The sequence below is a fragment of the Cibotium barometz genome, chromosome 14 (genome assembly GCF_041138505.1).
Source record: "Cibotium barometz isolate CiBa-2024 chromosome 14, ASM4113850v1, whole genome shotgun sequence".
Lineage (NCBI taxonomy): Eukaryota > Viridiplantae > Streptophyta > Polypodiopsida > Cyatheales > Cibotiaceae > Cibotium > Cibotium barometz.
This window is the reverse complement of record NC_141059.1, coordinates 48,832,870-48,857,869: the sequence shown is the minus strand read 5'-3', so window position 1 is coordinate 48,857,869 and position 25,000 is coordinate 48,832,870. Positions and strand designations below refer to the sequence as shown.

The following is a 25,000-nucleotide window of genomic DNA, read 5'->3' as shown; positions in this document are numbered from 1 at the left end:
CTTTATTCAAAAATTTCCATAAATTTTACACACAAACATATAAATTTTGTAGGTTACGGTAGGCCTTCAAATTGGAGCCCTGTGAATCTGCAGCCACACTCTTAACGCTCCTTTTTCCCTTTCTTGAGTCTCTCGTGCATTTGCACAAGTAACCATAACATCTTTTGCCTTTCGGAGTTTTGTTTTTGCACTTAAAAGAGTAATCCATTTTGAATACCTCAGTTGTGCTTTGAGATCGTTCAAGTTATGCATGTTTGGCATTTCGAAAAGGTGAAAAAAAGAACTCTTTTTAATTGAGTATCCGTTTCATTATTGATTTTCTAGTATTCATCTGATTTGGAAGAGTTAATACCTCTTGTGCAGCCCTCTCTCCTTTAATACCCCTTGTGCAGCCCTCTCTCTTGGGTGCTAATAAATATTTCCGAGATGAAGTCTGAGAATGCAATGGAAGAAGGGGGAAACAGCAACCAAGCAGTCAAGGCCACGGAAATAGAGGCGACTCAGAATGGGGATGATAATGAGAAGGGGGATGCAAAAAAAGAGAAGAAAGAAGAGGCCCCAAGTGTGAGCTTCTTCAAGCTTTTCTCCTATGCAGACAGCTATGACTATGTGCTCATGGCATTGGGAACCTTGGGCGCTTTTGGGCATGGGCTCGCCTTCCCCATGTTTTTCTTCTTCTTTGGCAAACTTGTGAACAGTTTTGGCGAAAACCAAAATAACCCTCAGCAGACAGCGGATGATGTGGGCAAGGTATGTGCTTATCTCATAACTGCCCACTCACATGTTTGGTGAGTGAATATGTTTGGGCAAGGTTATGGATCTACATTCAAAAACCCAGTTTTCTAATGCCAACGTCTTTTCGGTGCAGTATGCTGTGGATTTGGTGTACCTTGGCCTTGTCATATGGGGCTCTGCTTGGGCAGGTTAACTTTTTGCTCTTGCAAATATTCAACCATGCCCCATTGATGTCACATAATTCACATTTCAATTGTTTGATTGATTACTAAGCCATAATCATGTGCTGTGAGTCAGAAATTACTCATTTGGTTGTGTGTTGTGACCCCAGAGGTGGCCTGCTGGATGCATACAGGCCAGAGGCAAGCTAGCAAGATGCGCCTCAGGTACTTACAGGCTATCTTGAATCAAGATATCGGCTTCTTTGATACAGATGCCCGAACAGGGATGCTAGTTGAAAGCATCTCGAAAGACACGGTCTTGGTGCAAGATGCTATCAGTGAGAAGGTATGGTCTTTGTATGTCTATATGCATCTATAAATGTGTATGTGTACACACGTATGCATGTATGATTTCATTCAACATTCATGTGTGCAAGTATGTGTGTGTGTGTGTGTGTGTGTGTGTGTCTCTGTGTGAGTGCACGTTCTCTTATGCATTCATTTGCGCATCTTTGCTTTTTATGATGGGTCTGCAATGACCAAGATTTTGGCTGCAGATGGGAAACTTCTTGCAATTCATGGCTACATTTATAGGAGGTTTTGGAGTTGGGTTTTCTATGGTGTGGAAGTTATGCCTGGTAACAGTGGCAGTGGTCCCTGCGATAGCTTTTGCAGGTGGCTTGTATGCCTACACGCTCACACGTTTGACATCCAAAAGCCACGTAGCCTATGGAGATGCAGGGACCATTGCAGAACAGGTACATTATCAAGCCAAGTGTGGTCATCTAAAAGTTAAATCAACTCAATCTGTTTTGGAATGATGAGACAGTTTCCTGATTAATGGCCTATATACCTGTCTGTCGAGCATGCAATAGACAATTGCGCAAATTCGGACGGTCTATTCGTTTGCTGGTGAGAAGAAAGCTGCTCAGTCCTTCTCAGACTCCCTAGCCCTGACATTGAAGCTGGGCTATAGAGGGGGAATGGCCAAGGGCTTGGGTCTTGGAGTCACATACACCATTCTCATCTTCTCATGGGCCTTGATCTTGTGGTACGGTGGTGTGCTTATCCGGAGTGGGGAGACTAACGGTGGCAAAGCCATCAGTGCCATCTTCTCCGCTATCATTGGTGGCATGTAAGAACTAAAACTAAACTTGTGAGGTTTTTGAGCTGTTTTGTATTGCATTGGATTCATCATGGATGCCTTCTATGCCTTCCTTAAGATGATGACTTGAGCATGTGGTGTGGTTGTGTAGGGCATTGGGGCAAGCTATGGGCAATGTCACTGCATTCAGTAAAGGAAGAGCGGCAGCTTACAACATCATGGAACTGGTGAACAAGCCTGCCAAGATGAACCGCCATACCGATGACGGCTCAAAGCTGTCTGAAGTGAAAGGGGATATTGAGCTTCGCAATGTGGTCTTCAGCTACCCTTCTAGGCCAGATGTTATGATTTTTGAAGACTTCTCCTTAATGATACCCTCTGGAAGGACTGTTGCCCTTGTTGGGGGCAGTGGTTCTGGCAAGAGCACAGTTGTTTCCCTCATAGAAAGGTTCTATGATCCCATAGGAGGTAATGGTCAACACTGCAACAATCAACTCATGATAGAATTCAAGTGATAATTGTAGGGGACTAATGTGGGACCTGTTTTGGGTTGTTTTCTGGTCAGGTCAAGTCTTGCTGGATGGTGTTGATATCTGCACCCTTCAGCTGAGGTGGCTTCGTGATCAGATAGGCCTGGTCAATCAGGAGCCTGCCCTCTTTGCAACTTCTATATTAGGGAACATACTCTATGGCAAGGAGGATGCTACCATGGAGGAAGTAGAAGCAGCAGCTAAAGCAGCAAATGCCCATATGTTCATCAGTGAGCTGCCCGATGCATACAAAACGCAGGTTAGCTCTCTGTGTGTTTCAAGCACGTGTTGACGTGCTCAATTTCTGGGAACTGACTTGATAGGTTTGCAGGTGGGAGAACGTGGAGTGCAACTTTCAGGTGGCCAGAAGCAAAGAGTGGCTATTGCGAGGGCAATGCTCAAGAATCCCAAGGTTCTTCTACTTGATGAAGCAACCAGTGCATTAGATGCAGCATCTGAAAAGGTGGTGCAGGATGCATTGGACCGTCTTATGGTAGGAAGGACGACTGTCGTCATAGCCCACAGGCTGTCCACCATCCAGAATGTGGACACCATCGGTGTGGTGCAGGATGGGCAGATTGTAGAGATGGGCACCCATGATGAGTTGATTGTGAAGGGCGAGCTGGGAGCTTACTCCACTCTTGTGAAGCTGCAGGAGATGGCGCTGGGACGTGATGGAACAATTTTGGGTCGAACATCAAAGTGAGCCTCATTAATTTCTCAACTGTTATGAAGTGAGTGTACCGTCCATGCCTTACCATTGTGACTATTTTCATTCATATACAGGGCAACAAGCTCATTGGCAAGAGTAAGTTCTGCCCGTGGGAGTGTTAGTGCGAGGATGAGCAGTGAAAGGCGTCTGAGCCATCAGATGAGCAATGTGTCTGATGTTCACAAGGTGAGGTTTAAGCTGATGCTTACATTTGGTAAACAACTTTGGGGTGGGTTTAGTTCATTATCGTACCCTTTAGGTTCTAATGTTTTGCAGTGGTCTGGTACAGGAGAAGGTGGATGAAGAGATGGCAGACGAGAAGAGGGAGAGGGATTCGAAGGGGTCCTACTGGAGACTGATGAAGCTGAATGCACCTGAGTGGCCGTATGCATTGTTAGGTAGTGTGGGGTCTGTCTTGGCCGGGGTAGTGAACCCTATTTTCGCATTGGTGATCAGTGAGCTGCTCAAGGTGTATTTTGAACCCGACATGAACAAGATGAGGAGGGAGGTACAGAAGTATGTACTGGTGTACGTGGGGGTCGGTGTGGTCACAGTGGGCATCTATGTGCTGCAGCACTACTACTTTGGTATTGTGGGAGAGAATCTCACAGCCAGAGTGAGAGAGATGATGTTCGAAGGTGATGCACAAAGATTGATTTCATTTTAAAGCATGGAACCAGATAGTGGTGTGATGATGCATGTGTGGGTAAAGGCTGTACGAAGGGGCCTGAGGATGCTATGCATGTGTCCATGACCTGTGTGCTGTACGAAGGTGCAGCCTGAGGATGCTTTGCATGGGTGACTGCGTCTATATGGACTGTGCCGCTTTCCAGGATGTGTGCGTGTGTACGACCTGGTGGTTCATCACTCATGAATGTGCCGTACTGATGGAGTGTACAACTCACTAATTTTTTGAACTGACTTACTTGATGCAGCCATGATACGAAACGAGGTGGGCTGGTTTGACCAGGACGAAAACAACAGCAAACGATTGGCGGCGCGATTGGCCACGGATGCAACGCACGTACGCGCGGCCATCGGTGACAGGGTGTCGCTGATACTACAAAACGTAACTGTTTTCGTCACTGCTTGCGTCATCGGCCTCGTCATCGAGTGGCGACTGGCCTTGGTCTTGCTGGCCACATTTCCTCTTCTGGTGGGGGCGGCAGTGTCCCAGGTAACCTCAACACCATATTCTTAACGTCATACTTGCCGCCGATAAGGCTGACGTACACTGTTTGCCGTCACGTCAGACTTGCCGCGAATTGCTTGCCATAGCGTAGACTCATAGGCTGCCGGAGGTACGCGAGATCGCCGGCAACGACTTACGTGATTTGTTTTGTGCCATGCAGCAACTCTGCGTGAAGGGCTTTGCTGGAGATCTTAACGAGGCCCATGCCCACTCCAGTATGATCGCTGGAGATTCCATTGGAAACATCCGCACCGTCGCGGCTTTTAATGCCGAAGACAAAGTTCTGTCGCTCTTCACAGAGGCTCTCCGTGAGCCGGCCAAGCGGAGTTTCCTGCGGGGCAACATCTCCGGCGGCTTCCTTGGCGTCTCCCAGATGACAATGTATTGCAGCTACGCGCTCGTGCTCTGGTACGGCTCGACGCTCGTCAAGAGCGGCACTTCCGATTTCGCCTCAGTCATCAAGGTCTTCATGGTCCTCATGATGACTGCCTTCGCGGTCGCGGAAACGCTGGGGCTGACGCCAGACATCATCAAAGGCTCCGACGCCCTCATCTCCGTCTTCGACATCATGGACCGACGCACCTCCATCGACCCCGACGACCCCTCGTCGGAGCTCGTACAGAGCGTACGTGGCAACATCGAGCTTGTCGATGTCGAGTTCGCCTACCCTACCCGTCCGGATGTCACCATCTTCAAAGGCCTCAACTTGCACGTTAGAGCCGGGGAAAGCCTTGCCCTGGTCGGAGCCAGCGGTTCGGGCAAAAGCTCCGTCATCGGGCTCGTCGAACGTTTCTATGATCCGGCGGCCGGCGCCGTCACTATAGACGGAAAGGATATCCGGCGGCTGAATCTCCGTTCACTGCGGCAGCATATTGGGTTAGTGCAGCAAGAGCCGGCGCTGTTTGCGACCTCAATATATGAGAACATTCTGTATGGGCGGGAGGGGGCAACCGAAGCTGAGGTGGAAGCTGCGGCGCAGGCTGCCAACGCGCACCGTTTCATAAGCGGGCTGCCGGGCGGGTACCAGACGCAGGTGGGCGAGAGGGGGCTGCAGCTGTCGGGCGGGCAAAAGCAGAGGGTGGCCATAGCACGGGCGGTGCTCAAGGATCCGGCCATTTTGCTTCTGGACGAGGCCACGTCAGCGCTGGATGCTGAGTCGGAGAAGGTCGTGCAGTCCGCCCTGGACAGGCTGATGGAGGGCCGTACGACAATTGTGGTGGCGCACCGCCTCACCACCATCCGCAACGCAGACACCATCGCCGTAGTTCAAGAGGGCCGCATTCTGGAGCAAGGGTCCCACAACCAACTCATGGGCAAACCAGATGGCTCCTATGCCCGCCTTGTCAACATTCAACGAGCACGTGAAGGTAAAAAACAATGAGACATCCCCCAATTTCACAAATGTGGTAAACCCCTATTTGTGATGTAAGATATAGAGTGTAACCTTGGGTATATGAGGTGTGCTTTTACCCCTATATGTAAGATATAGAGTGTAACCTTGTGTATGTGAGGTGTGCTTTTTAAGCATGCCTTGGATACTACACATCTCTAGCCATAGCGATTCAATCTTGCACCGGATGTTGGACATGATTAAACTAGACTTAAGCTCTTTTCAAATCCCCATCTCCCAATACGATTTACAAGGTCAACACATGATGTTGGGTCTAAGATCGATGTTTTGAAGGTAAAGCAACATTATGCATTGTAACATACCCATTGTAAATATATCACATTAAACACAATGCGGCAAATCCATTCCAAGTACAGTTCAGGTAGTTTATTATGGTTGCATTTATTAACTCTAGGAATTTACTATGTCGATGCGATTACAAATTAAGCACTTTTTACTTATGAAGTGAGAAAACTAAATCCAAAAATAAAATCTTAAGCACGACATTACCTTGGGTGGGGCTTTTTCGAAAATTGAAATGGATAATCAAAGTGGCTTAAATCGCCCCTCATAATTTTAACATTTGGTGGCTTTAAACCAAAATTAGCAAAATTATGGACATCCAAATGATGGACAGAAAGTGCCCACGGGATCTTGAGGTAGCCATGAACAATTTCACTAGAAAACCTCGACGGCCCGTCCCTAAGCGTGCGCGTGGTGAACCCACCACCACAACCCTCGCCCGAGTGACATACCACTCCTACGAATGCCTCTCCCAAACACCCGAGAGCTCATTTCTCGCCAAATTATGCATGCACGCATCCATTGGTACACCAACACCTCGGACACTGTCCACCATCCCCCTCGGGACATGTCTCCCTACACATATCTCCTTGCCTCCTTGCCGCCTCTTGCCCCCACATACACACCCCCTCTCTAGACCCTTCTTAGACAGATGGTGCATGTACCCCCTCCCCTTGCCACTTCCCCCCTCCCCCTCACCCCTTTGAGACTCCTCCTTGATAGGTGGCGCTCCCTCCCCCGACGCACCTAGCACCCATGCATCTTGCCTAGATGGCACCCCCATTGGCCCCTTGCTAACACTCTTTCGAGATGGTGCTCCCACCTGGACACACTTTCCCCCCTTGTTGGCACTCCTCCGTACGCAAGCTCCCCCTCCCCGCAGCTATATATACCCCCTTCACCTAGAGACTAGGCTCTAGTTTTGGGACCAGGGTAAAAAATAAGACACCTTCAAGAATGTGCAAGTGTAGATGCTTTGGCGAATATATCTTCCCCACGAACCTATAAGTATAGAATTTGGAGCAAATCTTTCAAATTTTCTACACAAAATGGTAGTTTTTAGTATTTTTCTAGCAAATATTTCTCCTAAACCCATCAAAATTGGGAAATTTTTGGTTGAAAAATATTTAAAAAAAAAGCCAAATGTTTTTGAAGACCCTTGAAAAATAGCCATTGGGTTATGAATAGCCCCTACTTTTTTCCTTGTCTGGGACATGTCCTCCTATAACTCTTCTCCCCCATGTGAATAGACTTAAAGTCACCCTCTTAGCCTCTCTCAGCCAAGGCTAGCCGTACCCAAGCCTCACTCTCTCTTCCCTTTAGAGTCCTCTGGCTAAGGACACTCTCTCCAAAAGTCCCCCCTCCCCCCATATAAAGAGACTTAAAGGTAAGCTTAGGCTTTGTTCTTAGTAAAGCTTTGGGATTTCAGGCAAGCTTTTGGAAGCCCAAACGATTTTGGTTTCCAAATCCTTTTTGATTCCCTATAATCCTCTCTCTCTCTCTCTCTCTCTCTCTCTCTCTCTCTCGTAGTGATCCTTAGCATTTCACACCCACCCCACTCTCTTTCTATTCTTTGCAAATAAAGGCACTACTATGGCATCGAAACACCGCCGAATTGAAGAACCATGCGACATTCAAGGCAGAAATGAGGAGGCACGTATCCATGCAAATGACTCCGCTACCTCCGTAAACGAATTGTCATGCAAACGACGACCAGGTTGGCCATATCTTTTAATTCTTTTAAATATAAGCAACTTATTTCTTTCTTAGGCTTAGTAAGATTACGTTCATATTAGATAAACATATAACAATTACGGATAGCATTTTAGAAGCATCACACCTTAATTTTAAGTTGAGTAAGTAGCCTAAAATATTAAGGCTCCAAATCGGCTCCAATATGGAGAATTCCTACTTTCGTCCTCGTATATGCCCTTAAGTGTCCTAAAGTAAGGCTAGTAAGTGAAATTGTGAGCGAGTAATCTTACATGCTTTATTTATTGATAAGGAATGAAGATCAACATTTTCCAATGTTGTTTTCTTATTGATCAATGAATTATTGAAAAAGAAGAGTTTTTTTTTTGGGTTTCAATCGATATGTTATTAGCTTATTGCTAATCTACAGGTACATGTTCTCCCCCCCTTAGCTAACCCTGCTCTTGCTTGGGTAGCCGAGCGAAGACGGTACCAAGGCGCCCCAGGGTAATCCCCCCTATGCCACTGGGAATTGGATTTCCACCCCGTGAGGGTGGACATGTGATTATGATGTTGCCTAGTTCTGCTGGCCTAGGCTAGTGTGGTGAATAGCCCACCTCATGAGTAAATGTGTCCTTTGAGGAGCGGGAGGGTGGGTTTGGTACAAGTAACAGTGCTTGAGGGGACGAGAGGCCAACTTAGCCTGGGTGAGTGGGTGGGGATGGATGCCCCGACGACGTCATGCTATGGAATGGGTGGACTCGATGAGTCGGTAACTATCCAATAGATTTATTTATTACAATCCGTAGTAAGAATAGCTCCCTGAACAAGTTTTGTTTAGGGAAACGAGCCAGTAGAGCGGCCATGACTCATAAAGAAAATTGAAAAAAGGTGTAGGCTTCTATAAACCAAGTGCGGATTTCTCCACCTTTGATCACGCACATTGAGTGCCATTCGAGTGGAGGAATAGATTCCTATTAGAATGACTACGTTTCCCTTGTGAGACAGAGTTAAGTCCCTTCGTTTGCTCATATCCTCGTATTTTCTAGAGATCAAGGTGTCCTCAATCAGAGACTAGGGGACTTAGTCACCTATCTCAATAGAATCCCCTTGGCCCAATTAGAGTGGGATCTTACACATGGTATTAGAGAACAATTTAGGTTTAGAAAATTGTATGTTGTATTCTTTTAATTCTTGTTAGACTAATCTAGTTATGGCTAGATATAGGACGGGATGGATTCCTATTTTCAATTCTTGGTGTTCCAGTATATGTTCATGGCCGCTTGTCACTCCCTGAACTTTGAGTTCCAGGACACCATGATGCACATCGTAGACAAGCTAACCCTTCCTCACTACACTTGCATCATCAAAACATGAATACTGATAAAGAGAGAGCACACACACAAGAGAGAAAACTCTAATCCATTAGAATAACCCTAACCATAGAGGGAAGCCATATCCACTCTCACACAATTGCATAATAAAAGAGAACTATACACCACACACTAAATGTGCTATGTTCACACACCAAATAACCCTATCTAATGTCCACACACTGTGGCCAGCTGGATGAGGCCATTCATTGTCACACATGCTACTATCTATGTTAGATTACCATAGCACCACTACGGGCGCTACCACAGGAGGGGACAGCCTCTGGCTCACCACCCAGCCATAGAGGAAGAATGAGGATTGCCCCTCATCCCCCAGGCTATATAGTGTGTGGCCTTCCGTCCACACTAGCATGGCCGCCCATGACTCTGCATGGGCGTCCTCTCCCACTGAACCCCCGATGGCCATGTCCTCGGCGCTCCGACCGAGGTGTTGACGCTAAAGCCGCGTCTGGCCATCCGGTCTTCCGCGGTCACAGGCGTTACAGCCTACGTGACATTACTCCCCCTTAAGAAGAGTTTTCATCCTCGAAAACAAATTGGGGAAACCTCATTGCACTACGGCGTTCCCAAGTAGCTGCCTCCTCATCTCTGTCTGTCCATTTAACAAGTACCTCCTGGTACACTTTATGTCGGGTTTGTGTGGCACGATACTCTAGAATCTTTTCAGGTTCATGTGGTATCTTTGGTGGCTCTATCAAGTCCACCAAAATCTCTGGAGAAACTGCATTCTCTAACCCGTGAATGAACTGATTTCTTCAGTTTACTAACATGGAAGACAAGATGGACTTGAGAACTCTCCGGTAACTCAAGTTTATATGCTACGTCCCCAATCTTCGTAAGGATTTTAAAAGGACCACAATATCTCGGAGAAAGTTTATCACACTTTCCCATTTTCATGGTTTTTGACTGCGCAGGAACCTTGAGAAATACAAAGTCACCTTCTGCAAAGGTCACCTTTCTACGTCCTCTATCCGCATAAGTTTTAGCGCGATCCTGAGCGCTACGAATGCTCTCACGTGCGGCTCTGAGATAAATTATTTATTCAAGGAAATCCTTGACAGATTGAATCTTCTCCTTTTCTAGGCCTATAGCCATCGGAGATCTCGGCTGGAATCCATACATTAACATGAATGGTGTAAATCCAGTTGCTGAGTGTTTGGAGCTGTTATAGGCAAACTCCAATAAAGGCAAGTACTCTTCCCAATTAGATTGCTTCTTACTAACATAAGAACGCAACATATCCTATCCTCTAGAATTTGGTTAACTCTTTCAGTTTGACCATCAGACTCCGGATGATCTGCCGTACTCAGACTTCCCTCCAAAAATGATTGTTGAACTTTCTTTCTCTATCCGACACTATATCTGCGGGCAGGCCATATAGCTTATAGAGATGTTCAATAAAGAGTTTTTGCCAACTCTGGCGTTTTAACAATTTTCTTCATGGCGATAAACTTTACCATTTTAGTTAACCTGTCCACACTACCACCCACACCGAGTCATTCCCTCGACTCGTCTTGGGTAAACCGGTAATGAAATCCATGAAAATGCTTTCCCATTTCCCTTGAGGAATCTCCAGCGGCGGCGGATGGAGTAGTCCTCCAACCTTCGTGTTTATTGACTTGGCACTTACTGCATTTCAGCACATAAGTCTGGACGTCCTTAAACAAACTAGGCCAATAAAACTATCTTTTTACTAGTGTATAGGTCTTCTGAATCCCGAGATGACCCGCACTTGGACTATCATGACTTTCTTTAAGAATTTGGGCCCGAAAGTCACCAAGAGTTGGTACACATACTCTACCCTTGTAGAGTAAGTACCCGTTCTCAATGGAGTAATTAGCATATTTCTCCCACCTGACAAAGTTTATCACTCCCCTTTGAAGCCGTGGCAGTCAAAGGTGATGAAGGGTCTATGAGAGCTCTCCGGCTCCAAACTATACCCAGAAGACACGGCTAGTCTCTCTGGACTAACTCTCGCTTCCCTTCCCGTTGCACCTTCGGCCAGTCTCTCCGGACTAGCAATCCGTGCCAATGAGGGAGGTGGTCGCGTCTGTGAAGAAGTGCGTACGCGTACAGCGCGCTAGACCTCCGTAAAAGATGGATCGTGCTCACATAAACCACGTAGTGACTCCAAGAAATCATTCTTGAAGACTGTGAAACTAAGTTCATTAATCTGTGGCATGCGACTAAGTGCATCTGCCACCACGTTATACTTACCTTTCTGGTAACGTATCTGAAGGTCAAACTCCTGTAGAATCTTCGCCCACCGAGCTTTTCTACCCTTCAGTTCACTTTGACTTGAAAGCCATTTCAGACTTTCATGGTCCGTCCGGACCTCAAAAGAAGCACCATATAAATAGTGTCTCCACTTTTTCAGTGCATGAACTATCGCTAGTAACTCTTGCTCGTTCAGTCGAGTAGTTACGTTACGCACGATCTAACTTTTTACTCTCAGATGCAATTGGGCATCCCCTTTGCATAAGTACGGCCCCAATGGCCTCATTACTAGCATCTGTTTCCAAGACAAACGACTCATTTGGATCGACAATAGTCAAAACAAGTGCAGCTGCTACTACGGTCACCTTGATGAGCTTATTAAAGCTCTTCTGTTGGGCTTCCCCCAACTAATGTTTTTAGTTTTTGACCGTAATTGGACAGTCAATGGGACTGCGATCTTCGCGTAGTCCTTCACATACTGTCGGTAGAACCCCGACATGCCAAGAAAAAACTACAGTTTCTCGAGATTCTTCGGCGCTGGCCATTTAAGAATAGCCTCTACTTTTTCTGGCTCCATCCGCGTACCATCGATGGATATAATATGGCCAAGGTAGTGAATTTTTGTTTCAAAAAATTCACATTTGCCCTTCTTTGCAAATAGTTTGTGCTCTCACAACAACTCGAACACTAGACGCAAATGCTCTATGTGTTTTTTTTTTGTGTCTTACTGTACACAAGAATATCATCTAGGAAAACTACTATGAATTTTCCCAGATATGGACGTAAAATGTTGTCCATCAGCACGTCATAAACGTTGCTGGAGCATTGGTTAGCCCAAAAGGTATAACCAAAAACTCAAAATGCCCGAAACGGGTCCTAAATGCTGTCTTCGCAACATCTTCTACTTTAATTCTAACCTGATGATACCCTGATCTCAGGTCTACTTTTGTAAAGTATCTCGATCCATAGAGTTGATCAAACAACTCATCCATGCGTGGCATTTGATACTTGTTCTTAATCATTATCTGATTAAGAGCCCTATAGTCTATGCACATCCACATAGATCCATCTTTCTTCTTTACCAGAAGAATAGGCGATGCCCACGGACTTGAACTAGGCCGAATAAAGCCTTTGTTCAAATATTCGATCAATTGTTTTTCCACCTCTTGTGCCTTGGAGTGGCTTAATCTATAAGTAAGTTTGCTTATAGGTTTTGATCTTGGCATATTTTCGATGCCATGGTCTACTTCTCTAAATGGTGGTAAACCATATGGCAAATTATAAGGAAAAACATCCTGAAATTCCTCTAGTAAATTCATTAAAGTATCTACGTACTGTTTCTTTAATGTCTCTTTCACCTTGGATTTTTTCTTGTTTGAATCGCATGCATGCCAAACAGGGTTTTCAAACGGTGGGTCTTGTCCAAGGCTATTTTGTTTTCTTTGTTTATCTACGCAAACATCATCTACAGTTTCATCTACGAAAATAGAATTTAAAAGAGGGTAACAAGCATATACCTCTGCTATCTGGTCTCTGCGGACCGCTGTGCACAGCTCCATGGAGGAAATAAGTGGTGTGGCGGGGACAGTACAGTCGCCCTGCTCTACAGGGCAATGACTACCTCCATGCTCAAAACGTAGCGTATTATGTAGGTAACTCCGAGCTAGACTAGGGCCCAAGCTCGCTAGGTCCTAAGGCGGGGTCAACAGACGAGGAGGGCATTGGCGGATCACGCGTGATTGACGAGCACACTCCGGACCGGACAATGGTCGGGCGTATACGACTTGACAATTCGGTCGGGGTCAAACCTGCGCGACGACCGAGGACAAGAGACCTGAAAACCCTAGAGAAGTAGAAGGCAGTGGGGACACACTACGCCTAGCAGACATATTTTAATTCTTGCACAAATAAAAATGCAAGAACTCAAAAATTACAAAAAAAAACGCTAATAAAATGAGCAGTGGTGGAGAGAGAATAGTCACCCCCCTTACGGTCGCCTGCAAAACTATCGTTGACTGTCGATTTGTGTTGCGCTGCGAGCCTCTACAAGCGTCGCTACTCCGAGATGCTCCGATCTGAGAGAAAGGTGCCTACAACTCATAAAAAAAATTAATCCCGACGGGAATCTGTGCCGCCTGAACCACCCTGGATTATCCCTCGTCTCGGGATTATCCCTCCACTACCGGGAGAGAGGTGTTCGTTTGATTTTTTTTTAAAAAGTTATTTCAGAAAGTTCTCTTATCTCTAACATTCTCAATGGCCTTCATGAATCATATCAGAGATTTTCTACCACACTACGTCTCCTGATAGAGAGCAATTCAGAGTTGTATACTTTTGATGAGTTGGTGGCTCTCTTGCTTTAGGAAGATTAGTCGCATTTTAATCAAAACAATATGCTTGCTTCCAATTAGGCATTTTTTGCCTCCCATCATGCGTCAAAGGAAAATTTGGGACTCCTCCTCATGCTAAGCCTAAGGGAAAAGCACCAACCCAATCAGATGAATAGGAGCTAGCTAAGAAGAAGAAGAGATGCAATTACTATTGGAAACTTGGTCATGTTTTATAGGACTATTGGATGCGAAAGGAAAGTGAGAAGAAAAAGAAGAAGCAAGGACTTACTACCACTGCAAGTGACAATGCAGAGGAAGTAAATGTTGCACATGATGGCTATGCACTGATAGTAACATTTAGTGATTTGCCTACCTTTTGTTTGTCCTTGTCAGATGAGCTAACTAGTAGTTTGATTTTGGTGCCACTAAGCACATTACTTCATTCTACCTTGAGAGATGCTTCATGAGGAGGCGGAACAATTTTGACTTGTACTTTGATTCTAGTGGCACTAAGCACATTACTTCATTCTACCTTGAGAGATGCTTCGCTAGGTGAAACAGTTTTGTCTGCTAACAATGCATCCTATGCTTCGTCAGGTGGAACATATTACTTCATGCAAGCAACTATTTTCTACCTTGAGAGATGCTTCGTCAAGCGGAACAGTTTTGTGTGCTAACAATGCATCCTATGCCATCAAAGTTATTGGAAATGTGGAATTTACCTCATGCTTTGGGGATCCTTATACTCTTGGGGTGGCTGACACCTTGTATGTACCCAAAGAATCTCATTTTTGTCTCAACACTTGCCAAAGTGTCTTGAAGATTCATTTTTTTAATCATTGTTATTCCATTCACGGTGATAGAACTGATTCTGATGCACTTCTCTTGTCTGGTACATTGTGCAATAGCCTACATAGGCTTGACAAGTATGATAGGAGTACTGATCCTCATGCAGATGCCTTGACTATTTCCATGCCATAGATTGAGCATGACACTGAGCTTTGGCATGCTCGGTTTGGTCACTTGAATTTTCCAACTCTTCTGTGGTTACATCATCAAGCTATGGTTCGTGACCTATCGGCTCTGTAGCTCCTCCACAAGCATGTATGCAAGGGATGTATATTGGGAAAGATGCATCATCCATCCTTTCTAAAGATGGCAGTGCCCATGCTACTCTCACCGATTGCAGCCCAACTAGTGCACAATGATCGTTGTGGTCCTATTTTGGCTCCCTCTTTCTGTGGACATTTGTACTTCCTGACTTTCAATGTGATGATTACACATGCTTCTGATGGGTGTATGGTCTGAAAGTCAAGTTGGATGCCTTCTCATCTTTCTGTCAATTTCTTCCTCTTGTTGAAAATGCTTGCAATCATAAGCTGTTGACAATGCATATCGATCGAGGGGGAGAATATTTATGAAATGAGTTGCTGCTTTCATGCTGTCCCATGGCATTTCTCATACACCACAGTAGAATGGTGTAGCTGAACATCGCAATCGGGCACTCATGAAAATGGGAAACTCATGAAAATGGCCAGATGTATGCTTAAAAGGAAGGATCTGCCTTCTAGATTTTGGCTTGAAGCGGTCATATTTGCCAATTATGTACTGAACCATTGTCCAATTAAGGCTTTGAAATCTATGACAGCTTATGAACCTTGGAATGGCAGAATTCCAGTCATTACTCATATGCGTGTATTCGACTATCTAGCTTATGTGCATATCACCTATTAACACATCACAAACATAAGCTTGAAGAAAGGCTTTGAAATGTATCTTTGTGGGGTATAGCAGTGAAAGAAAAGAATATCGACTGTATGTTCCATCCAGTCGAAAGCTGATTGTATCCAAGATCTTGTCTTTAATGAATATGCATCTCAACCCATGCTTTCCTATTGTGGCTACATCCATCCATTGATGCTCTAGATGTATTTGTGAGACATTGTCGCCTTTTTTTGGTACTGCTTGCTTACTCCTCTGAGCCCGTTTGACTAAGCTGTGTTGGTAGCTCATCAACATATTCAGCAGTTTAACAATATCCCTATGGCTCTGGATCATCCACCTTTTAATTCGGATTCCTTGGGTGATTCGTAAATTGAAGAGGATACAGCTATTCGTGATTCTCAACAAGGATTCCGTACTGGCTCGGGGCTACTTTGCGTAACAGTAAGCCGCATGAACCTTTGCCACCCAGGAAGGACATGAGCTACCTCTAGACATGTATCTCATTTTGTAGACACAACCCTTGTCTACCGCACTAAATGAGGAACCACTTTGTCACTTCGATGCCTTGGAGGATGATAATTGGTTTTCAGCCATGCGTTCATAATTGGATTCCATTGCCAGAAATGATAAATGAGAGTTATGTGATCTGCCCTACTGGCAAATGTGCCATAGGCGCTGAGACATGTTTTATAGAAACCTTTTTTTAAAACAATTATTTCACACCTTATCATTACTATGGGTATTCCTTTAGACCTTATAACTTATGTACAAATCACATATTTTTTCATTTTTCCTTGTTATTTATCATACACATCACTATGTTCCCCCTACATCTATGTATATACATGTACAATCAATGTTTTCATTTCTATTGTTGGGTGGTTTTATCTAGAGTAATAAGTTTCAACCTATTAAGGGTAAATATTTACATAACTCTTGACAAACCAAGTGCATGGAAAATGAAGTTAAGAATAGGTGGGAGATATACCTTAGTTATTGATATGCATTATTATCTAGTGAGAGAATAAGTTAATATTTTTCAATATTATAATACTATTGGGAGGTGCATGCATGTCTTGCTTAAGACGGATAAAAGGGAGTGATGACATGCTCTTACAAGTGGGGACTACTTTGAACTTGTATTAAATTACTAAGTCTATAAACCATGTGTATTCACATGCCTTATTCTTTTATGGGGTGAGTGGCTAAGAAAGCATCTTCCAAATAAAGAATTCAAAAGTGAAGGGGCCCTCTGGGAAGACTTTTGTTTTGGGGTAAGTAAATATGATTTGAATTTTTAAGCATCTTTCTCTCAGAATTTGGAAATCAAAGTCCACGAACCACTATGTAGGTCATGAAAATTTTTTCTATAGAACGGTCATGAACTTCAACTTTACTTTTTGAAGCTTCCCAATCCGAGCTACGCACAAAAAGTTATAGCCAAAACAACGGCTTACAAAATTCTGGACAACTTGCTCAAATCTCTTCCTTAGTACTTCTTTTAACCACACTCCCCACTTTGTAATCCACACCTATTTAATATGACCTTTGAAAACCTTGGCTTAAATGGAAAATTGTAATATCTTTTGGAATCTTCCTCCACCACCTTGGACATAGCAACAACTAAGACTTGATCCAATTACAACCTCTTCATCAAACCACTTTCACACTGCTTCTATCTTTGGTAAGGGAGTCCCCCATTGACCTATAAAAAGAGGCTATCTATCACCATTAAGGGACATCTTTCTTCTTTCTTCCTTAGCCCTTAGCCCTCAAGATTATGTTAATCTCCTTCTTCCAACACCCATGCCATCATAAAGTCCTTAGTCCTCTCCTAATGCTCACTCCCTCATCCTAGCTCTCTACAACCCTCTACTTATCAACCCATGTACTAGTGCCTTGGGGGTATTTTCTCCACCATGTGGTTCTATTCAATGCCATTATAGGTGTGTGTAACTCATCCATGTGTGACTAGTGTATATCCCACAAATTTTCCTCTCCATGTACTTTATCTCCAACCACTAAATAAGCAACCTTGGGTCTACCTTCACTTGGTTTCGAGCATTGGTTTCATTGGTGAGTTGATGAATTGGATGCCTATATTTTGTTCTTTCAATGTGTTTCTTTTTTTAATATAGAAAATTATCTAGTGTTTGTCTTGTGAGTGTGGTTCTCTTGCCAGGAGGTGATAGAGGCTACCTTTCAAGAAACTCCCCCTCATAAATTGGTGCTTCCCTAGAGGACTATTCTCCAAGCCCCTTAGTTTACAATTTCTCTATCAGTTAGTCTCAACTTAGCATGATGGACTACCCTAATTTTCTAATTAGGCCAAATCCTCCTTATTAATCTATTCCAACCCCACCAATTCACGTGGTTCTAAGCCACAAAGCTAATTTCTAGCAACCCCTTGCATTTCTCTTTGGAGCAGAACGGGTGGCAGAAATCAATGCATCACCTGTGCCTTTCATTTTGCCCCTTCTCAATTATGAGCTCACACGATGTGTTTCTATTCATCTTTGATGTCCTAAAAGTTTTTTTCTACATCTTGTTTCTTATCCTTCTTCATCTTTCCAAAACCTTCATCAATATCTTGATTGTGGTTGTCGTGGTGGAGTTTTTTTTTGGGGTGATGTGGAAGGTTTGGGGCCTTCCTGGACTTTGGTTGGCGCTGAGGTTGCAGGTTTGAGACTCATGGGCATTGTTGATGATGATGAGGTTAGAGTCTCTTGTTGAGTGGCTGTCGATGATGAGGCCTTTTAGCATGTGGTTGTCCCCTTTAATGAGGTTTGTCGATGAAGATGTATAGGATTTGGTTGAGTGGCTGTCGATGATGAGGTTAGAGTCTCTTGTTGAGTGGCTATCGATGATGAGGCCTTTTAGCATGTGGTTGTCCCCTTTAATGAGGTTTGTCGATGAAGATGTATAGGATCTGGGGCCTTTCCTTTGAGTTCCATGTTAGTGTTAGATGGTTGGGTTGCTCTGGGAACGTCTTCAGGAATAGCTGCTGATTGGTTGCGAGGTTTTGGCATCGAACTTCGTAGTGGAGGATGGGGTTGAAGGAGTAGAGGCTTTATCGGAGTCGGTCGTTTTGACGCAGATGGTAGGTCATGGTGTAGAGGGGCTTTTGTGGAACAGGCTTGTATCCTTTTGCGTTCAGCATCATAGATATCCATTAAAGTTAGATCCTCTTCCTCGTAGTATGGTACCATCACTTTTTATCGTTGACCATCATGATGACTCTATCACTAGCAAATCACAGTGCTGCTTGGGCCAGCAACAGTCCATTTATGCCCCAAGATTAAATCTACTTCCAACACATACTCAACCACAAAAAACTTGCAAGTGAGGGAGAATAGACCAATATAGGAAGAGGGCTGGGTGCACATTTTTGACTTCTCTGACCCTAGGGGGCCTAGGCTTTGGTTTGCTAGTGGGGCCTAATTACTACTCTTGTCCCCCTACCTCGGGCCCAAACTTAGAGGTCCCCCCACCTAGAATCGCACAGATTAAAAACCCTAAAAATTGAAATTTTTTAATTTTTTTCCAAAAGTGTGTTTTCCCTCTCAAACTTCCCCCCAACATACTCTAGGTTTGGAAAGCTCATTTTGAACCTCTTTCTTCCTCTTCTAAGCTCTCCATTGTTGCAAAAACTCCATCCCTCTCAAGCTCTCCCTCCTTCTCAAGCTCCTTGCCTCTCAATCTCCCTCTCTCTCTCTCTCTCTCTCTCTCTCTCTCTCTCTCAAGCTCCCTCCCTCTCCACTGCTGGCAGAAACTCTATCCCTCTTTAGTCTACTCTAGGTTTAAGAAGCCTATTCTCAAACTCTAACCCTCTTTTAAGCTTTCCATTGCTGCACTGAAAACCCAGAACTTTCTCTCCTCTCCACTCTTCTATTGTAAAACAAGCTTTTCTTTTCCCTTCTTCTCTTTTCTTACCACCATTGCCTTTTCTAGTAATGTGAGAAGACCTAGGGAGAAGGTGGAAGAGCTTGTGCTGCATAACACAAGACATGAGAATGGAGTTTGGGCTCCAACAAGATTCAGGGTTGGGGCTTAGGTCTACATGATGCAGCTAAGCTCTAAGGGACCACATCGAGTGCATCAATTGGGGAATATGCTACATCATTGGAAGGCAGCTACAAGGCTTCAAGCATACTAAGAAGGAAGGACTGGTTGCCATAGTGCAACATGTGTATACCCTTGGAGACCTGTACATTCAAGGCCAACGACCAAGTTTTCCTTCAAATTATCAGTGTAACATAAACACAGCTTTAACAACATGCTAGTATTAGATTTTTTGTTTCAAATTTTCTTATGATTCTCCATTTTCTTATCTCCATCCCTTGGGTACTCCACATGTCGAGTGATCCATACTTGTTCATGAAATACGCACCGTGCACATAAACTATGTGCTGTACACATGACATTAGAATTTAATTAGAAAAAGTCAAGGTTAAAACATCAATTTATTTTTTTACTATACGACTTACTATATAGTGTGTTACTTTACTCTCTCCCCAAGCACCTAGCACACTTTTGGTGAATTCTATGATATGTTGTTGGAATGATACTCGTTCTTGGGCAGTTGTGCTACTTTGATTCATAATGCAAACCATGTTATTGAAATTTATCCAAAGCTTTTTGCGCATATTTACAAGAGCTGGCATTGGTCAATCTACATTTGTGGTGATTGCACACAGGTCTCTCCAGAGTCCCCAAGTCTTCTTTGAATTCTCTATGTTTGCTGGCTTCTCCAAAAATCTCCTTGCCTTTGATCCAATCATGGAGACCTTTTGAGCAACCTCGTATGACATACCAGAGGCCTGCTTATTCACTTCAATTTTCACGTTTTCGCCATGGCAACCCAGAGAACTCAAAAGATGCTCTAATTTACCAAGGGCTGCAACTTTCCTCTCTTGTGTAGGCATTGTGAATGCATAATCGATATGGCACTTAAGCAATCGATATGACAAGGCCAAGGTTCACCAAATCTAGAGCATACTGCACCAAAAGGTGTTTGCATTAGAAAATTGAGTTTTTTCATGTAGATCCATAATCTTTGCTTAATCATATCACAGAAATTTGAAGCATAATTTAGTAAACCGCCAAATATGTGCAAAGTTTGCGTAGGCAGTTATCATCAGCACATACCTTGCCCACATCATCCGTTGTCTGCTGAGGGTTATCTTGGTTTTCGCCAAAACTGTTCACAAGCTTGCCAAAGAAGAAGAAAAACATGGGGAAGGCGAGCCCATGCCCAAAAGCACCCAAGGTTCCCAATGCCATAAGCACATAGTCATGGCTGTCTGCATAGGAGAGAAGCTTGAAGAAGCTCACACTTGGGCCCTCCTGTTTCTTCTCTTTTTTTGCAGCCCCCTTCTCATTATATCATCCCCATTCTGAGTTGCCTCTATTTCCATGGCCTTGACTGCTTTCTCTTCAAAAAAGTTGTCGTTTCCGCCTTCTTTCATTGTAAAGTCCCCATGTATTAGCACCCAAGAGAGGGGGCTGCACATGGGGTAATAACTCTTCCAAATCAGATGAATACTAGAAAATCAGTAATGAAACGGATACTGAATTAAAAAGAGTTCTTTTTTTCACCTTTTCGAAATGCCAAACATGCATAACTTGAAAGATCTCAAAGCACAACTGAGGTATTCAAAATGGATTACTCTTTTAAGTGCAAAAACTCCGAAAGGCAAAAGATGTTATGGTTACTTGTGCAAATGCACGAGAGACTCAAGAAAGGGAAAAAGGAGCGTTGAGTGTGGCTGCAGATTCACAGGGCTCCAATTTGAAGGCCTAATGTAACCTTCAGTTTGACCTACAAAATTTATATGTTTGTGTGTAAAATTTATGGAAATTTTTGAATAAAGTGGCTTTCGGTGGCCTTCTTTTGCAGCCCTATTTTCTAAGAGGCCTTTTGAAGGGCTTTGATGCCCTCTGAAGCAGCTGCTTTAAAATTTTGAAATCTTATCCTAAGCTTGCGCTGGTGAAATATGATTCCGGAGTCCGAAGGGCCAATTAATTGAAAAGATTTGGATGCAAAATGAGCTTCTCAAAGTGTGTGCAAGAAACTCCCAAAACGAGGCAAACTTGCCCAAATTGGGTAAAATACCAACTGCGAGCAGACTGCAGCAGTGAGTGCTGAAGAGAGCAAGGTGTGGGGGTGTACATTACGTGAAAAAGGAAAGGAAAGCACAGGGCAAAGTGCCAAGAAAGCCGTGTAGTAGGTGTGTTATGATATAAAGGAAGGAAAGTGGGCGAAGACTCAAGACGTAAAAGGTCCTCTGTCGTAGTCACAGTTGAATGGACTCAAAAACTCAAGACTGTCGTGCAACTTTTTAAAAAAGGTGCCCCTTTTTCATTTCCTGATATCCTGCAACTTTTTAAAAATGAAAGATAACAAGCCCTAGAAGATAATGGGCGTATATACAATGCACGGGGGAAAAAACCTCCTAGTGAGGGAAAAAGTGCCCCGGCGGTCCTAAGTGTGTTCACACACATCACTACTATAATATGGTAACAGAAACCAACCAGAGGGAGGAAGGTATTTGCAAGTATCCCATCAAATTTTATGAAGAGGCAGATAGGGATGTTTTCTATGTGCAGTGTAATCCTAATGTGTCCTGAAGGCCACTAAGTAAGATGGATTTGGGGAGATGGTTGCAAGACAAAGTGCTTGCATGAAAGGGTGGTGTCACAAGTTTACTACCTGGGCAAGGGGTTCTTGTGTCACAAGTTTACTACCTGGGCAAGGGGTTCTTTAATGTTTTGTTTGTGAAAGGATAGGTGGTGGTGGATTTATTTGCCAAGGCTCCTCTATTCATGGGTTGGAAGTTGATTCATGTGATGCCAGTTGATCCCGTTTTTGACGTACAAGAGTCTACAAGAGGTGTGTCCAGTGTGGGTAGAGATACAAGGGCTACCACCTTGGCTGAGACCGATGATGGAGAAACTGGCAAAGTCAATCGAGCCGATGTTATTCATGTTGAGGGATGAGGGATGAGGACATTATAAGAAATTCTAACAAGGTGTGTGACGTGGAATACTACAAGAAAGCAAATGACCCACTCAAGACATGGAGTAGATAACATGAGTGTAGTTACCACCTTCATCTCTGAGGGAGAAGAACACCATAGAAGCTTGGGCATAAGAGCTCCAAGAAAGATAACTGTCAAAATGATCAAATTCTAACAAGGTGTGTGTCACGTGGAATACTAAAAGAAAGCAAATGACCCACTCAAGACATGGAGTAGATAACATGGGTGTAGTTACCAACTTCGTCTCTAAGGGAGAAGAACACCATAGAAGCTTTGGCATCAGAGCTCCAAGAAAGGTAACTGTCAAAATGATCAAAAGGTTGTACAATGCCCATGGGTGGTTGCAAGATGAGGTTATCTAGTTTCATTTAGTGGACGCCCTTGGCTTTAGCCTGAAAACAGGCATTTTTTCAAGAAGAATAGCCAAACTCTCCTAGTTAGCCAAGGAGTTTCACTTCAAGGTCTTCTAATGAAACATCATATGCAAAGTTGGGCACCTAAAACTATAATCTGATCGAATATCCAATAATTGCAAATCCCCTTTTCTTTGGGAACCAATTTTGTATACATGCCCTGTCTCTCAGAGGTTTAGAAAGGTACAATAAATGTGAGTAAACTATCTATAACTTTTATATTATTATTCATATGATGTTACCACTTTGTATACCACAAATTCAAATAACATAGAGCTTAACTTGATTTATCGAGTAATTTTTGATGTGTTCCACTATTTTCTATATTATTTAAAAGGTATTAGAATTGTTAAAAAAATACTATTTTGTCTTCCCACCATAAATACCATTTAAAATGCTCAATTTGTATAGATCTAGTGATGATTAGATTGGGGAAGATTAGTAAAATGTGGGTATAAGGTAAAATTACAAATCTAACGGTTTGATTTTTGTAGATTTACTTTGGAAAATTTGTTATGACTGTCATCATAGGCCCATTAAATAAATTGTAATTTAATTCTAGAAAATAAAATATTGAATCTTGCAATCACGATGATAATAAAGTAGTATCATTATGCATTCTTACTTGAAAGTTGAAACACCTAAAACAACTAGCATATCCATTCACTCCATATGTATAAGCATTTATATCAACATCTGGGGCATCCACATAATATTGTTTGATGCAAGCAATCTCATTGTGTACAAGACTTTCAACAGTAGTGACATCAACAAATTTCTTTTGGAACATTTGACTCAAAGTAGCTAATCCTCTTAATATGTCAGCCATAAAATGCAAGCAATAAAGACACTCAAAATCTGATAAATCACGGTAAATATGAGGGACCTCAGTCTTTGTAATGGAAAGAATAGAATCCAAAGATTTCACAACTATACTTACTGCTCGATACCTGCTTAGCCATCTAATATCAAATGTGTGTTCCAATCGAAGAATAGGGCATGCAAGATCAGCTTGCATGATTTGAAGGCCCTCTAATCTCTTGGAACTTCCATTGAAGTAGCTTGCAATAGCATTGACTAGTTTGTCAAGCTTTTTGCAATACTCCATCTCTTTGGCCACATTTGATACTGCTAAAGCGGCACGATGCGCTACACAATGTATCGAAGTCAAGAAAGGATTCACATGTTTTTTAAGCAATGCTTGAACTCCATTATCTTTTCCTACCATTGTAGCACATCCATCAGACCCAAAAGCAACAAATTTAGAAAAGTCAAGGTTCATTTTCTTGAGCTCTTCAAGAATCGCCTCATAAATAGATTTAGCAGTACCATCATGAACACGCACAATTCCATAGAAGCTCATTTTGGGAATACAAGCACTCTCAAGATAAGAAAGATAAATGACCATATGACCATGTCGAGAGATATCATTAGACTCATCAATTAAAACTCCAAACCATGGACTAGCTGCAACCTTCTTTATGGTAAAATCCATGAGACACTTTGCCATACAAAATATCATCTCAGCACATGCTTTATCATCATTATATAGAGTAGTAGTATATGGAGCATGACAATCTTGCACATATTTTATGATATGAGAAAAATTTGCAAATGCCATGTTTTTCTTTGCAATGAGATATGCACCTCTAAACAAACATAATAACGCTTGATCTTTTATCTCTACTACTTTTTGCATACTATTTTGAATGCAATCTTTATTCTCAGTAAGCACGGCATTCATAGCTGCCTTAGACAATCAGTATGTGCATGAGACTTAAAATTACTTACCTTGAAGTTTATCGATCCACCTTTGGAATACGCAGAATGTGGATGAGGCTACTTTAAGCAAAATTTGCAAAATAATTTCACCTCCTTATCATCATACTCGAGCCACTTATAATCATCTAGCCATTCTTTTTGAAAGAGTGCACGCCTTTCATTTTTTCGATCATACTCGGCCCTCTCTTCAAGAGACATACACTTCAAGGCTTCATCAGTAACATTAGCAACACTCTCACAAGCTGATGATGGACCAGACTCATTCTCAACAATCTTTTT

General features: G+C 43.2%; 3 protein-coding genes across 5 annotated transcripts in view; 1 reads left to right on the top strand and 2 right to left on the bottom strand.

Annotated features, from left to right (window-relative positions):
* Positions 1–6,091, top strand: part of LOC147632124 (ABC transporter B family member 19-like) — a 6,364-nt gene extending 273 nt beyond the window's left edge. The window contains exons 1-12 of the mRNA XM_086808752.1: positions 1–750; positions 869–923; positions 1,067–1,242; positions 1,454–1,654; positions 1,772–2,031; positions 2,153–2,469; positions 2,567–2,790; positions 2,863–3,233; positions 3,318–3,429; positions 3,533–3,881; positions 4,179–4,420; positions 4,596–6,091. The exon at positions 1–750 is cut by the window's left edge and continues 273 nt beyond it. Coding sequence (XP_086664878.1) covers positions 427–750; positions 869–923; positions 1,067–1,242; positions 1,454–1,654; positions 1,772–2,031; positions 2,153–2,469; positions 2,567–2,790; positions 2,863–3,233; positions 3,318–3,429; positions 3,533–3,881; positions 4,179–4,420; positions 4,596–5,816 — 3,852 coding nt within the window. The 5' untranslated portion in view covers positions 1–426 and the 3' untranslated portion in view covers positions 5,817–6,091. The remainder of the gene's footprint in view (positions 751–868; positions 924–1,066; positions 1,243–1,453; positions 1,655–1,771; positions 2,032–2,152; positions 2,470–2,566; positions 2,791–2,862; positions 3,234–3,317; positions 3,430–3,532; positions 3,882–4,178; positions 4,421–4,595) is intronic.
* Positions 1–25,000, bottom strand: part of LOC147632122 (ABC transporter B family member 19-like) — a 208,485-nt gene that overhangs the window by 181,611 nt on the left and 1,874 nt on the right. For 2 of the 3 annotated variants that reach the window (XM_086808754.1, XM_086808756.1), the window contains exon 2: positions 24,731–25,000. This exon is cut by the window's right edge and continues 122 nt beyond it. The gene's annotated coding sequence lies outside the window, so the exon portion shown is untranslated. The remainder of the gene's footprint in view (positions 1–24,730) is intronic. The other variant, XM_086808755.1, reaches the window with a different exon arrangement.
* Positions 23,526–24,434, bottom strand: LOC147632123 (uncharacterized). The gene has a single exon (XM_086808006.1). It carries the CDS (start codon positions 24,432–24,434, stop codon positions 23,526–23,528), a length of 909 nt encoding a protein of 302 aa, XP_086664132.1.